Below are 16,744 nucleotides of genomic sequence, written 5' to 3'. Positions count from 1 at the left end.
GCCGTCCAAGGACAAGGCCCCATTTCTTCCTTGTCTCTTAGGAAACACACCAAAATGTATTGAGTCCTTTTTTGAACTACGCCCTATGGCCCCATTATATTTCATAAAATTTGTAATGCCAATTCCAAGGCAGAAGAACTATTCACAAGTTTTTACTGGCAAATCCCCAAAACATGCCTCCTTCAAACTCATGTCAAGTTTAAACCCCACTATATTTCAAGATTTGTGAAACTACATATCAGTTCAAGATGAGGGAAGAAAAATAATTGTACATCTGACAGGATGATGTAAGAGAGGAGTTCAAAAACAATATTTTTTTTCTTTTTCGTGCAACACACAAAGATAAAAACATTTAACATAAGCGAATAAAGGGTCAGGATACAAGAACCCTCACTCCATGGAAGTGACTGATTGCTGTATCACAGTAAAACCTCTTTGACCTATTGATGTTGTTTTGTTTCTGCGAGTTTTAATCTTTGCATTCTTCTAAAAGTTAATCCCACATGTCTTGTAGGAAAATTTCGTGAGGACATCTGGTCATCCACTCCTTCAGATCAAAACATAAAAAGGAGTGCGGATATGTATCAGGATGAGCAAGTGTGATTGCGTAAGCAACCCCATACTGATAACCTGGAAGAAAACAAAACTATTGTACATACACTCACATCCAGTTCTTTTCAAACGCTTCACGATGACAGATGACACTGTTGCAACACTTCCGTTGTACAGCTGGAGGACTGTGCCTGGACAATTTCTCGGAGTGGAAAGGACAAGGAATGTTATTATTGTGGCTACCTTTCCCCACAGTGATTTATGGCATGTTAGTGATGAAGTATAGCAAAGACAGGACGGAGCCCAGTATACTGTATTGCCATATATCACCCATTATTTTATTACTGAGCTAGAATTCTTAATTCAAGTTGCAAATTCTTCCCATTTTCGAGTGGGTTTACTGCAGTTACTTCAGTCCCAAAAACATCCATGTAAGGCTGATGGGATGTGCAATTTGAAAAGTGGAAAATAACCCGATCGGGAATGAAAAGCAAGAACATTTTGTAAACGAGTTTTCAAAAATGCTTTGAAATTAAAACCAAAACAAATAAAGTTTGGATGTTGGATGGATGGATGTTGTCCATGGATGTTGTTGATGGATGGATGAGAACTGAAATTACATATTTACAGCATCATTAACATCCCATTTGTGTGGCCATTTGCAGTCCCTGCTTCTGATCAGTTTAATTTAAGGATTTAACTTTAATATTATCCCCCATGTGTCTTTATTCAGCAGCCTTCCAATATTTTCCATCCATCCATCCATCCATCCATCCATCCATCCATCCATCCATCCATCCATCCATCCATCCATCCATCCATCCATCCATCCATCCATCCATTTTCTATATCCGCTTTATCCCTTGCAGGGTCACGGGGGTCTGCTGGAGCCTAGTTGGGATGTTGTGTAACATATAAATCCGATCAGAATGCAATGCTGTGAACCTCTCAAACTCATTTTATTCCCAACATAAACAACCTGTCAATTGTTGAAACAGACATTTTTCCATTTCATGGAAAGTATGAGCGCATTTTCAATTTGATGGCAGCAAAACATTTTTAAAAAAATTGAAAAGGGCAATGTTTACATTGTGCAGCATCTTTTCTCAGCCATGCTGTTGTGATGGATATGCAGAATGTCTTGCTGAAATATGCAAGGCCCTCCCTCAAAGAGATGCTGCCTGGATGGGGCAGATGTTGCTCTAAAACCTATATCGAGGGCCGAAGAACATAACTTCCTATCTGAAAATTTCACTTTTTTGGGAAAACACAAAAAAACTGTGTTGTTTTGTTGTAGAATGCTATTTTTTTTTAAGGATACCTCTATACATATGGGTGGAAATAAGGTACAGACAGGCTGAATAGGTGCAGCCCACCTTGTGATGTCCTCTAAAGTGAAAAACACCAGTCAGACAATTTTACAGATAGGAGGTTATGTTCTTCGGCCCTCGATATGTACTTTTGAGTCTTGATGGTGCTTTTCCAGATGTGTAAGCTGCTCACGTGATGCAACCCCATACCATCAGAGATGCAGGTTTTTGAATTACATGCGGATAACAAGCTGGATTGTTCTTCTTCTGTAGTGTGCAGAACATGGCAATTATAGTTTCTAACCTCAGAACACCTTTACATTTTCCCTCAGACCATTTAAATGAGTTTTAGTCCAAAGAAGATGGCTGTGTTTCTGGATCGTGCTCCCATATGGACTATTTACATAATAGGGCAATAAGCTGCCTACATTGACTGCAAGCCAGGCTGCATTCCCGGACAGTGATCTCTGGACGTGTGCCTGATTCCATGCAGTTATTTCCAGTAGGGAATCATACCTGTTTTTAAGGCGGTGCCTGAAGATCACAAGCATGCAGCGTTGACATTTGGCCTTTTCGCTTGCACACATAAATTCTTCCTGATTCTTTGAATCTTTTGATGAAATTATACACTCCAGAGTCAAAGTCTTCTCAATTTCACATTGAGGAACCTTTTCCTGAAATACTTCCAAAATCATTTTTGACCCAGTTTGTTGCAGATTAGTTAACCTCTGCCCACCTTTACGTCTAAAAGGATCTGCCCTTCTGAAGTGCTCCTTTTAGACCCAGTCTGTTATTGACCTGTTGCAGATTAACCCAATTGTGAAATGCTCCTCCAGCTGGTTTTATTTGTGGCAATAATTTTTCCTGCCTTTTGTTCCAACATTTTTGAGGTGTGTTTCTGCCTTTATATTTAAAATGAACTAACATTTTCAGTGAATTCTCAAAATGTTTTAATTATACATCTGAGATGTTGTTTATAAAATCCATCCATCAGTCTTCTCTACCTGTTTTAATCCTGTATAGGTCACGGGGGTCTGCCAGAGCCTATCCCAGCTCTTTACAGGCGAGAGGCAGGACCCTGGACGGGTCGCCAGTGCATGGCAGGGCCACATATACGGACAGACAACCATGCATGCACGCTTTCACACCTACGGGCAATTTAGAATCATCAATCAACCTAACATGCAATTTCTTGGACTGTGGGAGGAAACTTATGCAAGCAAAGAGAAAACATGCAAACTCCACACAGAAACCCCCCCCTGGGCCCAGGAACCGAACCAGGAATCTTCTTGCTTCATCAGATTTGCAATTCAATGAATTCTGTTTTTATTTACATTTTAGGCAACATCCCAAATTCATTGTAATCGGGGTTGTAAATAGCCTACTCAGATTTACTCAGGGGTCAGTCCCAAACATGCTTTAAAAGTTGTCATCTGATTATTAAAGTCAATTCTGAAATGTAAATATAACCAGTGTGGAGGTGGAGTGATGATAATCTTTTATCCATTTTTTTTCTTGACCACAGTGCACATTTCCCACAGTACATATATCTGCTTAATCCTAAATAGGGTCACAATGGTCTGCTGCAGCGTATCCCAGCTGTCAGTGGGCAGAAGGTAGGGTACACCCTGGACAGGTCAACAACCATAGTAGTAGGAGCAGAATAACAGTCACATATGGGCAGTCTGAGTTTTCAATCAGTATGGAGATTATAAAACGGAATCATCAAAAGCCAAATGCCTCTACCGGGTTAAACTGCCCTTCCTCTTTAGTCAAAACTCACTTAAATACCAGTACACAAAAACACAAGATGTATATTACTGACTGCACTAGATTTATCACACTGAGTGGTGTTGTGTAACACCCCTATACGTAGGAACCTCAGTCTTGCACCACATCACTAGTCGAACAAGTAATGAGAGGAATAAGAGCTCTTGTACATTTCTGACGTACTTCTATAAAAAAATCCAACTGTACCCATCTATTAAACAGATGTTTTTGATGTCTTTTCCAGCAAGCCAGAGATAATCCAGCAGATATAATGCTTCTCTTTGTAGAGAAGCAATTTAGTTGACTTTATTGAATTAATAATGCATCAGAAAGAGATCACAGAATTGAATAGCTTCGTGAGATTGCTTTGTTTTGTGTGCGTTTTTAAATCCTCTCATACAAAGTAGAGCAAACTAGTGAAGTCCACAAACCTGCCCTGCACTCTGCCACACAGCCGAAAGACGATGATGCTATTACATATTTGCATCCAGGAATTAAAAAAAAAAGACATACACATATTCACAATCAATATTACAAGCATAAAGTGAGTAATGTGCTGTTTGCTGGACTGGTTTTTTAATTTTTTATTTGTTTGTGGTTTTAGAGCTCCATACTGTGTACATCTATGGAAATCAAAGGTGGGGGAAATATTCCGAGCCTTTATAAAAATAAAAGTCCTCGCTCAGCAATGTCAAAATCTAACCATCTAACTTCCGGATTGAGCCTCATGCGGAAATAAAATGTGTTGCTGTTCCTCGACTGACCGCTAGATGCCGGCTGCAAAAGCGAGTCCATCTCCACTGAGACCCACGTTAAAATGTCCAAATTGGGAGCAGAAATAAACATACTTACATATCTAATTGCACAACCTGACAAATCTTAGGGGGGTGAATTGTTTTGTACCACACCAGGAGAATGTATATACAGCATTACATTTTGTTCTAAATTGTTGATTGACAGTTGGGTCAGCCAATGGCTATCCCTTATCATTTCGTCATCCATAGTCGCCATACTACCCTGCTTAGTGAAGCAACACCCCGTTTGTATTAACCCAGCCTTGGCGCGACTGTCAGTTTTGATTTCACCATCAAGTCAACAGTTTAAACGGTATACCCTGCTGTAAATGTCTAATAGCAGTTGTGCAGATATTTTGGCAGGGTTAGGATGAAGGAGCTGGGAGTAAAGCTAACTGATTGACATACGGTGGGCGTGTTTCTCAAGCAACAGGCTATCAAAACCACTTTTTCGCAAACCACTGGGTCTTGTGACCTAATGCTTTGTCCATTGCTTTATAAACTGTATGGGCTGGAGACACATTTCACTCCAGAAAGCCTCAGAGCTGATGTGACTTACCAATTCTCACTTTTCAATATGAACTTTGAAAAGATTCAAGTCTGTTTTTCATGATTTATTCTCAACAGCAGAGTTCTCCTGAGTTGTCCACTTCGACTCTAAGAGTGACGAATGGTGTAGTCTGACACAATTGTTGTGGCGCGGCGCAACCTGCGGCGAAGCTTGCCTTTATAGACTTCACCTTTAACATACTTGATTTTAGTTTTCTTTCTGATCTCCTGAGACAACACTCTCCTTTGCTTTCTCTGGTTTATGTCCACTGTGGTGAACACCATGATAACAAAACAGCAGCCAGACGAATTTCCACCCTTTAAAAAAGGCATACCGGCTGCTTATGAAACTGAAGACACATGTGATGCTAAATCAAGGACACATTTATTTTCAATCTATTAATTCAATCTATTATTTTTATGATTCCAATGAACCACAATTCAAAAGCAATGTTTGATTTCTATGACTCAACCTCAGTAAATTGTCATTTATTATTGCATTTACTGTATCAGTTTCTTTCATCTAAGGGTACAAACATATTTGTCCACATGTGCGTGTAACGCAATCAAACCAATAACACTGATTCTTCAGTGTGTGAGCAGCATGGTTCTGTTGTAGGAGCTGGAGATGGAGCTGATTTAAATTCTATAAGCTGAACATTTACTTTAGATACAGGAGACGTGGCAAAGTGAAAAAGAAGAGAAAAAAAGTGCAGTATGTAAACAAAACAAATTCCAAATGTATGTGTTCACAGAAGAACAAAAATTTTGACTTTAAGAAAATGTGGAATTTTGTGAAAAAAAGGTCATTTTAAATTTGATGACAGCAATATACAGTATGTCAAAAAAGTTAGGATAGGATGATGTTTACCACTATCTCCTCTTCTTTTAACAACAGTGCATGTATGTCTGGGAACTGAGGAGATCACTTGTTGAAGTTATAGGAAGGACTCTTCTGCTACTAACCCATGCTTTTAAAAAGGATGTACTGTAGTATGATGAGCTTTGTCTTGTTGAAAAATTTTCACAATTTATAGATGCAGTTTTTTTGCAGACTGATGAATCCCTGCCCATCTTACTTCTGAGAGACCAACTCGATAAAATGTTCTTTTTTACGCTCAATCTTGTTACTCAATCTATCCCAAATGAACCTAATTAGTTGCAAGATGTTCCTCCAGCTGTTTCATTTTGGTATCACTTACTTTTCCAGCTTTTTTTTTCCACATCCCCAACATTTTTGGCACATGCTGTTGCCACTGAAATCAATACAAGGTAATATTTTTCATGAAATAGTAAAATATCTCACTTTTAATGTTCAATGTGTTTTATGTGTTCTATTATTAATAAAACTTGGATTTATGTGATCTGTAAGTCCTTGTCTGCTTTTACAGTATTTCCATTTAACACTGTGCACCATTATTTTTGGAGCAGGGGTTATACTTTTAGAGAGTTTTCATCCCTTGTGAAAATGACATTGGACCTAATTCTAATGATTGGATCGTCATCAGCTTCTCATCAAGATCTACACAAGTCTGTCAATGGTCCACTAATTTGAGCCAGGAGTAATCGAGCAGAGCAATATCTAAACCATGCAGGACAGTGGGACCTGAGGAAGAAGAACACTGGAGAGAGATTTATGCAAAATTGGTGAAAGTGAAAGATTTAACGGCGACTTTCCACGGGTTTCTATAGCATGACTTAATTTGGATGCAGCCTGATCTTGTACCAATTAATCATTGCCTTCAATGTTTTGTGGCTGGTACCATATCCATTTTTGGTGACCTGTCATTACAGTGAACCGTGCTCCAGAAATATATTACAGGATTACTATAGTTAATTCTCATAATGAGCTGCTCCATCTTCCAGAGCTATTGCCAGGAAATCTTCCATGTAAACATGGCATGCATCCACTGCGAACTGAGTCACATCCAGGGCAGACTGCAGCCCCCAGACCGAGCTGAAACGTGATGGAGTAATCACCGGAGCGGCACAAAAAAGGGATAATGTCTAGTGGGAGGGGAGAGAGAAGGAGAGAGTCTGAGAGAGAGACTATGTGGAGGCATTATGGAAGTGGCCTAGATGTGTGAAACGCCGGGGGTTGCATTTTGGTTGACAACTAGGGGCAACTCAATAGTCCACCAAATATAATACGAAGTTCTGACCCAGATAAGTAAGAGAAAAGTTGCGCACCCCAAAAGAAAACTCTTGCACTTTTGAAAATGATATGCAAACTTTAAATCTTGGAGTTCAGTTTCACCTGACAAGTGCCCAGACACACGCATTCACTGCAAAAACTCAAAATCTTAACAAGAATATTTGTCTTATTTCTAGTTAAAATGTCTCATTTTTAGTCAAAGAAATCTCATTGCACTTAAAACAAGACTCATCACTGGAAAAAACAACAATTTTCACCTGTTTCAAGTAGATTTTCACTTAAAATAAGTAGAAAAATCTGCCAGTGGAACATGGTTATTTTGCTTGATAAATCTTGTCCCACTGGCAGATTTTTTCTACTTATTTCATATATTACAGGTGAAAATTGTCAAATAACAAGTTATTTTTCTGGTAATGACTCTTGTTTTAAGTGTAATGAGATTTTTTGACAAAAAATGAGACATTTTAACTAGAAACAAGACAAATATTCCTGGTAAGATTTTTTGCAGTGTTAGGATGTGAATGAAACATGTGGACTGAGACCCCAACACAGAGTCACAGGATCGATTGTTTCCCAGGACGGTGTGGCGTGGGTGATAGCGATGGCCTTGGAGGCGGACAGCGGCAGAGGTTCATCCAGAGCTCAGGACAAACACCCCCGGGTGCTGGAGCGCAGTTACGCGAGGACATCGCCTACATGTGTCCAGGGGCGTCAATTGGGTATGGCAAGGTATGGCAGCCGCCACACCTTTGCTTCAAGGGTTAAATGTAAATGTTTGTTTTTTTAAATATATTTATGGAATAACTACAAATGCAAATAAGAACAACATGATCGATTTCACTAGTTATTATACACTGCAAAAACTCAAAATCTTAACAAGAATATTTGTCTTATTTCTAGTTAAAATGTCTCATTTTTAGTCTCTTTTTTTTTTAAATCTCATTACATTTAAGACAAGCCTCAAAAACAACCATTTTCACCTGTTTCAAGTAGATTTTCACCTCTAGAAAAATCTGCCAATGGAACAAGATTGTTTTGCTTGTAATGAGAAGATAAATCTTGTCCCACTGGCAGATTTTTCTACTTATTTCAAGTGAAAATTTACTTGAAACAGGTGAAAATGGTCAAATAACAAGTTATTTTTCTGGTGATGACTCTTGTTTTAAGTGTAATGAGATTTTTTGACTAAAAATGAGACATTTTAACTAGAAATAAGACAAATATTCCTGGTAAGATTTTGAGTTTTTGCAGTGAGTGAGACTGCATTTGAAAAAGTTCCAATTTTCTTAACCAGACAGATAAGCTCCATAGCAGACTTCTGTGATGAGTATTTGCTGGACGTGTTGATTGATACTCTAGTTCAGTTCTGTGACTCGTAACCTTGCCATACCTTAGCTTTGACTGAATTGACGCCACTGCATGTGTCACCCTGCTGCTCCGGGAGGAATAGAGTCGCTCGTGGCTGAAGCCTGATTTATGGTTCCGCGTTAAATCGACGCAGAGCCTACGCCGATAGGGTTCTGCGTCGGTGTAACGCGGAACCATAAATCAGCCTTGAGACTCGCCGTGACACGCACTTACCGACGCGCGTCGTCTGCGCTGTGCGTCGCCTCTCCTCTCTCTCAGTGATTCTCGCTCATGTGCTCAGATTGGTCGACTGGGATGCAGCCAGCAGCAGCAGCAGCAGCAGCAACGGAAATAGCAGCAGCTCGGACTCTCCTCTTCATTTCAGGGGCTGCGCCGTGGAACTGTTTTTGCCTGCGTGTTATTGCGTCTCCCCCGCGTCTCTCCTCGCATGTGCCTTCTCCCGGGGCTGGCTGTGGTTGATCCGCTGCGGGCCACCTGGAGACCCTACCTGGCCTACCTGCTGGGGCTGCTGGGGGTTCTGCTTGCGAGGTATGCTGACCGGCTCCTGCCGGCCTCGGGGACCAGCGGGACGGGGTGCTGTGGCTCTGTGACCGGGGCGAAGGAGGAGGACATCCCTGTCTTCAAGAGGAGACGGAGGTCCAGCTCCACAGCGGCCTCGGAGATGATGGCGCACGGCCAGAGCAACTGCAAGTCCCACCGCAGGACTTCGCTGCCCTGCATTCCGCGGGACCAGGTAAGGCTCGGCCAGCTTTCAGTCCATGGGCCAGACCAGATATGATATCAGTACCACTCAAGGTGACAAAACTTGCTTATCATTTTTGAAAATATCTATGTCTGTAGATGATATTCTGGTATGATAACCCTTCCTGAGTGGCAGCAGTACCATAGTTATCAGCTCATGAAGTTACCCATCCCCTACAGAAAATGACATTTTAGATGCTGGTGCATATCCTGGTTTAGACTCATGTACAGGATATCTGTCAATGTTTCACAATATTGTCTTAAAGGGGACCTTTTAAGCATTCATTCAAGCTAAGATGTGAATCTTTCTGACCAACATAGAGGTCACTGCAGCTCTTTAAACTTTAAACAGAGCACATTTTTACACCATTTTCGCCTAAATAATATACTATCTTTTAGCCGTGTCATCTAAGAACAACAGAGACACAAAATACAAAAACTGGAATACTCACGGGACCATACTGATTCAGGAAATGTATAACATCTTAGCTTGAATGAATGCTTCAAAGGTCCTCTTTAAAATGATACCAAACACAATATTGTGAAACATTGACAGATATCCTGTACATGAGTCTAAACCAGGATATGCACCAGCATCTAAAATGTAATTTTCTGAAGGGGGTGGGTGACTTCATGAGCTGATAACTATGATCCAGCTGCCACTCAGGAAGAGTTATCATACCAAAATATAATTTATAGACATGGATCTTTTCAAAAATCATAAGTAAGTTTTGTCACCTTGAGTGGTACTGACAAGTGAAATTTTGGGCTCTGGCCCATGGACTATTTCAGCATAGATAGGGCAGACAAACGCCAAATGTTTGGGTTCTGCTTATATGACCTTAAAACATCTATGGGCCTGTGACATTTTCCCCCTATCCACGTCTCTGATGGCATGTGCAGCAGCTTTACGCGCGTTTCCTTCATTGCGCCGGGACAGCTGGGATACGAGATTGCAACAACAAAGCACTGTCATCATCCTCATCATCCTCATCCTCATCATCATCATCATCATCATGGCTGTTTTCTCAGCAGGTCCTCGGCTAAGCCAATCAATAATCTTATTTTTGCTCTTATTTCGGGGCTTGCTTGCTTTGCGTGCATCTGGCGTCCCTCGTCTCTCTCCTGCAGCGGGGCTGCAGCGGGGCTGTTTACATTCCCCTCTGCTGTCAAATGCGCCGTCGTGCGCTGATAAGCAAATACATGGTACACACAGCCCACGCCAAGTTTCTACGTGTCTGCAAGGGTGTGTGGCCGCATGGATAAGTGTGAAGTCCCATCAAAATATTTTGAAAGCCTCTGCTTATCGTGGTCGCTGGCGTGTGCTGCGGTGCCAGACTTTAAGCCTGAATTATGGTTCCGCGTTAAATCGACGCAGAGCCTACGCCGTAGGGTACGCGGCGACGCGCACCATACGCCATAGGCTCTGCGTCGATTTAACGTTGGTGTAACGCGGAACCATAAATCAGCCTTTAGACGTCGTGGAGCCTATTGCAGCAGCAGCAGCAGCAGCAGCAGCAGCAGCAGCAGCAGTGTCTTTGATAGACTTTCATCTGTTTCCCTTTTCTATGTATTTATATTCTATTTTGCACGCACATTTCTGTAGAAGTGACCACCTAGTAGTATGAAATAAGCAAGAAAAGAGGAAGGGGTTGTGTGCGGATGAAGGGAAATGCAGTATTTATAGTGTGACTCCCGACACGAAACTAGATGTGATCAAAAGACCATGGATGATGCAAATGAGTTGCACTTTAGAGAGGACTGGTTCAGTGAGCAAGTTAGAAATGGAAGTCTGGGGAAAGTACAAATATATATTTTTTTACCTTCCAATATTTGTAGTCTATCCTGAATTAAATCTATTTAGCTTATTTTGGCTTTGTGGTATATTTATAAAACAGTGGGATGCTTTCATTGTGAAAGGGTGTTGTTGGAGTAATGAACAATACAAAAAAAAAAACAGAAAACAATTTTATTAAAGAAAAATGTGAAGAGGAATTTATACACTCTAAATCAAAGAAACTGGTTCATTTTGAGACCGTTTTATTAGTTTGTGGATGAGTTTCCATCCTGCTGAGATATTCATTCTTTTGTTGCTCTTCGTTTTATACTAATACATGTATCCTGTCTGGTCTAAATGTTCCTTTGCTGCATCTTATAACATACTGGGATAAAACCAAAGTTATTATTTTTTTTCTTATAAAAGGCAACTTTAACTGGACTCATTACAAAGAAGAGAACATTTTACTGTTTAAAAAAAAAGCTTAATTTCAGTGGTTAAATGTCTATATTTGTGTTTTGTGAAGTTCTTTTTTGTATCTTCTACATGTCATCTACGTCACTGAGGCAGTTACCTTGGGTGTATCTGCCCTCTCTAGCCTTCAAACTTTGTAGCCGCTTATTGGTCTCTTTTCATTTTCTAATCTTGTTTTTAAAGACGTAAACATTCTGGAATCATGTTAATTTGGATTTTATTTCTCTGTGTGCTAAAACATTTCCAAATGCCCTAGCATAAGTTAATGGAACACCATCACTGCGAATTACCACCACCAACAGTGATGAGCACAGCAAAGAAAATGCTCCTGAAAAGCAGTAAGAGAGAAAAAAGAAAAAGAAATAATGAAAAAAAACAGTCAGTTAACTAAGGCCTTTAAAGATTTGGGTTCTTATTGATAATTTCCTCTTTCAAACCAGTTTTGGAAATTCTGATGTCAGAGGTTGTGATTTCACAGAAACTGATCTCTGATAAGCAAGGCAATTCGACTGCCTGATGGTGGTGAGCTGCCACACACACACACACACACACACACACACACACACACACACACACACACACACACACACACACACACACACACACACACACACACACACACACACACACACACACACACACACCTTACAGAGTGCCCTGAAATGGGACCACACACATCCCAAGTTCTTGTTCTCTCAAATGGAGGCTGGAGTTGTTCACCCATCAGCTGTCTGACTCTTGATGCTTGGTTGTTCATCACTAATTGGTATCTAGGGAACACTGAGTTAGTGCACTATCTGTACTATTAGAACAGCTCCATTACCCGTTCTGCTTCATCATGCCTGGGACAGGCATGATGACAAATTGATCTCTACCCTTTAAAAAAAAAAAATTGATGCTGAGGACAGTGTGTCCTGCTGGTGCCTGTCCTCTTTGTATAATCTGTAGGACCAGCATGTTGAACAGGGAGACTCATGTGGGACACAGTGAATCACCAGTAGTAGGAATAAGCTTTAAGTAAATAATCACAACTAGGGGTGTAACGGTACATAAAAATCTCGTTTCGGTACGTACCTTGGTTTGGAGGTCACGGTTCATTTCTTTATATAATGTTGTCTGCCGCCCGCAATATTTTTTCTTTTTTTGGCCGGCGCCATAGTTGGCTGGCTACAAACTCTATACATCCCATAATGTATAATAATATGCCCCCGCTCTCAGCAGCGGTACTCGCATCGTTATGGTGCCGCGTTACACCAACGCAGATCCTAGGGCGTAGGGTACGCGGCGAGCGGCTGTACGGTGCACGTCGCTGCGTACCCTATGGCGTAGGCTCTACGTCGATTTCACGCCGAACCATAATTCAGGCTTTACTAGGCAACGAAGCAGGTTGACTCACGTTGCAGAACAGCGCTGCAGAGGCGCTCATAAACGTAAATGATCATTGTTTTTTTTTTTTAGGCCTGGCCAGGCCCCGCCAGGCCTAAACAATGGTAGGGGAAACACTGGACTTGTCACAATTATGTGCTTAGCTCTTTAGTTCTTCATTAGTTAGTGCTTTTTTCTTTAATCTTAATACTTTCTTGGTGTGAGCGCAACTGCCTATGTGCAGCAGCGCTCTGCTCCACAACGTGCGGTCCTCTACTTAATATGTCCGTGTGGAAACTCGTTCGGTACGCCTCCGTTCCGAACCGAACACGCTATACCGAACGGTTCAATACAAATACATGTACCGTTACACCCCTAATCACAACAGTGCATATTTCTCAGTTATGCATTCGTGTTTTGTTGTATAGACTTATTCATACAGAATATGTACCGACTGCATTACTAACGTGCAGACTCGTGGGCCAACAACAACTCGTGAGCCAAAACAGTTGCACAGGCCCTCAAAGTTTGACGATAAATGGCTGTCATTGATCTCATTCAATAATCACATATTACAGCTTTAGCTTTGTCTCATGCGATGTGGAAACACTCTTCTTATGGTAGCAGTTGATGCTTGGCAATTTTGGATATTTCAGTCTTACTTCTAACTTTGGCTTCTAATGATTATGAAAACAGTATAATTGAGGTGGAAATATAATTTTGCCATATTCTGTTTACATGCACGTTTCCAAGGCTCTGAGTAATGATGTGAAGTTATGATGAACGGCACTGTATCGACCAAAATAACCATGATTCTAATTTTTGCCATAAATTAGAGGTCGTACCTCCAGATAATTGCTTTGTGCTAAAATGTTGATTTTGAGTTATAAAAAACATCCTAGTCAGAAATATCCTCTGCGGACTTGCTATGATAGAGATTACATGTGACAAATGAGCAGCGTTTTGATGGCGTTATCCTGCCACCCGGGCGGTCTGAAGTCATTTAGCGTTAATGTTGTCAAACTGACATCTCAGATAAACATGCACAGATTATTTGGAGTCACCAAACAGAATTCAAAGACATTTTTCAATACAGGAAATTCAGATTTGTACTCTTAATAATCTATTCTTCACTAACGTTGCAGTTTCTCTCTGACACAAACACACGGAGGTTGTTGGTACAGTTTATCCACACTGTAGATAATGAAGCTCTCCAGAGTGCAGTTGTACCTGAGAGGAGTGGGGGTTTTCATCAAGCGTAGGCTGTGCAGTATTTATGAAGCAGGCTGGTGCAGACTGCCAAGCCAGAGGCAAGACAAGCACTCTGCTGATCTGGAAACGAGGAAGTCGCATTGGCTCAGCTTCATGGCTTTATTTCTGTATTTTCCTCTAATGTGAATGGGATTTGATGTTTCGTTCATGAACTATTCTGCATTTTTTTCTGGCGACTGCATTGATAAGTTTGTACACTCAACAAGATGGAGTTTGAAGCTAGTCAAAGATTTTCACATGGCTTTACTCTGCTATGATGTTTCTAGAGTAGGTTTTCAAACAATTTGTTTGTTTTGTCCCAGTTGGACGGGGATTTTGGGGAGTAGTGGTTTTTGGGTCACATGTATATGAGAAGCATTGCCTGTATACAAGATAACACAAGCTATAAATAGAATACTAACCCCCCCCCCCTCAAAAACAGAGCAAACTTTGACAGCGCTTTATTTTGTTTTATGCAGTTTTCTGGTCCTCCAGAGAGAATTGCACAAAAGCTTGGCCATTTTTTTCATCTTCATGGACGATTACGATGGCTAAGTTATGATACACTTGACTATATTATGCCACCAATAAAGCAATCCTGTCTTTCAAAGTACATTCATCCTTTCATCAGTGCATACAGTATCTGTATCATACCGGAGGAGGGAGGAGGCAGGGAGACATACTTTGAAACAGAAATGTGTGCTCTGAAATCTATTTGAGGGAGGGCCCACAATCTCTCTCTGACGCACATACTTTCCCAAGGAGACACACAACCTGCTCCAGTCGCCAGAACTATCTCACTCTAAATGGTATCCAGGCTTAATTTATCATTTTCAAAGATGTTGGTTTTTTGGTTGTTTTTTTCTTAACCTTTCTTTTAAATGATCATCAGTGCTTTATCAGAAACAACGCAGTAGCCTCCACAGTCAGTTGGCAGCTGTTTGGGACACTAAGAAAGGACACCTTAATGGTTCACTGGAGTGGATCGCTCTACATGTATGGCTGATTTACAAAATATTTTCCAAATTGCAGTTGTATGCATGGATATTAGCAGTTAACATGGCTGATTAACCGCTTACAAGGGATAAGAGTATAATTCATCATTCAGGATGGAGCAGTGTTCTCTGTCAAGCTGCCCCCCGACTCACTTGCCGTTATTGAAACCATGAGTGCAGCGTGTTGCTGGATTAATGATAAGCTCCATTTCTGGGGCTGTAGGTGATATGTTTAGTTGTGTTTTGCTCCTGAGGAGATGGTTGTTTAAGAAGGAGAGAATGACTTGCTCACTTGATTGAGGACAGAGAGTGGCTCTGACCTGGAGTGACCGTAGGGACGCTTGTACATAAAGTTCATTATTTGTAATTGAAAGCTTGTCTGTTGGACAATTAATCAGGCCTGTTGATGAAAACTTTTTAAAAATCTGCACCACTCTGCCTGAGAATATCGATCTTAACAGTCATGTGCATCTGCTGGCGGCCAGGTTGTTAACCACATTGCAGTGCCACTTGTGTTATTTAATGAATTTCATGTGTGTATATGAGGGCATCATAAATTGGCACCAGGTGACCTGATTTCTAAACTGAGCCTCATCACCAGCCATAAAAACCCAAATATGTCTTCTATTGTGGGAGTGACTTGGAAACGTAACTGCTAAGAAATCTTTGTTTCTTTACATGTAGTTTTACACAAGTAGTTCTACATTTAAATGTGTTACTCCTACAGTTATTCTTACAAAATTAAATGGAACATTGAACAGTAAAATGTCTGTGATACACATTATGAAATCTGGGATCAAATTAATTTTTAGTGTTATTATTTGAAAAATGTTATGCGCGGCAAAATAATGATATACCATAGTGCAGACACCTTTGCTTACAATATTTTATTATTATTATTATTATTATTATTATTATTATTATTATTATTATTATTATTATACAAAATAGAGAGCAAAATTGCTTCATTGTGCTTAAAATTCACATTTTGGATCATATTTACAAAATAGAGAACTGAAATTACATATTTACAGCATCATTAACATCCCATTTGTGTGGCCATTTGCAGTCCCTGCTTCTGATCAGTTTAATTTAAGGATTTAACTTTAATATCTTCCCCCATGTGTCTTTATTCAGCAGCCTTCCAATATTTTCCATCCATCCATCCATCCATCCATCCATCCATCCATCCATCCATCCATCCATCCATCCATCCATCCATCCATCCATCCATCCATCCATCCATCCATCCATCCATCCATCCATCCATCCATCCATCCATCCATCCATCCATCCATCCATCCATCCATCTCTTAGTTCTAATCACCAATCAAGCTAACATATATATATCTTTGGACTGTGGGAAGCACTCAGGGTACCTGGAGAAAACCCACACAGGAAATTTTAACATATCATCAACATAGATTGCAAAGCCAAAGCACTGATATAGGCGTTTTTGGCTATAAGCCAAGTAAAAAAAAATTAAATAAATAAAGGAGAACGTATCTGAATGATTTTGGCTATTTGTTTTAAAGAGGATAGCCAAACAAATATAAAACTGTTAGTGCCACAATATTACCACATTATTAAATAAAGCAAATTAAACTGTTAATCCGAGACATTTATAAGACAATCATTTATTT

The 16,744-nt window shown here is 40.4% G+C and overlaps 1 protein-coding gene across 1 annotated transcript in view; it reads left to right on the top strand.

Moving 5' to 3' along the window:
* Window positions 1-8,768: 8,768 nt before the first annotated feature.
* The window catches only part of LOC133441707 (cGMP-inhibited 3',5'-cyclic phosphodiesterase 3A-like), an 86,293-nt gene continuing 78,317 nt past the window's right edge, over window positions 8,769-16,744 (top strand). Inside the window, exon 1 of the mRNA XM_061719283.1 lies at window positions 8,769-9,231. Coding sequence (XP_061575267.1) covers window positions 8,926-9,231 — 306 coding nt within the window. The 5' untranslated portion in view covers window positions 8,769-8,925. The remainder of the gene's footprint in view (window positions 9,232-16,744) is intronic.

The sequence above is a fragment of the Cololabis saira genome, chromosome 4 (genome assembly GCF_033807715.1).
Source record: "Cololabis saira isolate AMF1-May2022 chromosome 4, fColSai1.1, whole genome shotgun sequence".
NCBI lineage: Eukaryota > Metazoa > Chordata > Actinopteri > Beloniformes > Belonidae > Cololabis > Cololabis saira.
The sequence above is the reverse complement of the archived record's forward strand: the minus strand, read 5'-3'. Positions and strand labels throughout refer to the sequence as shown.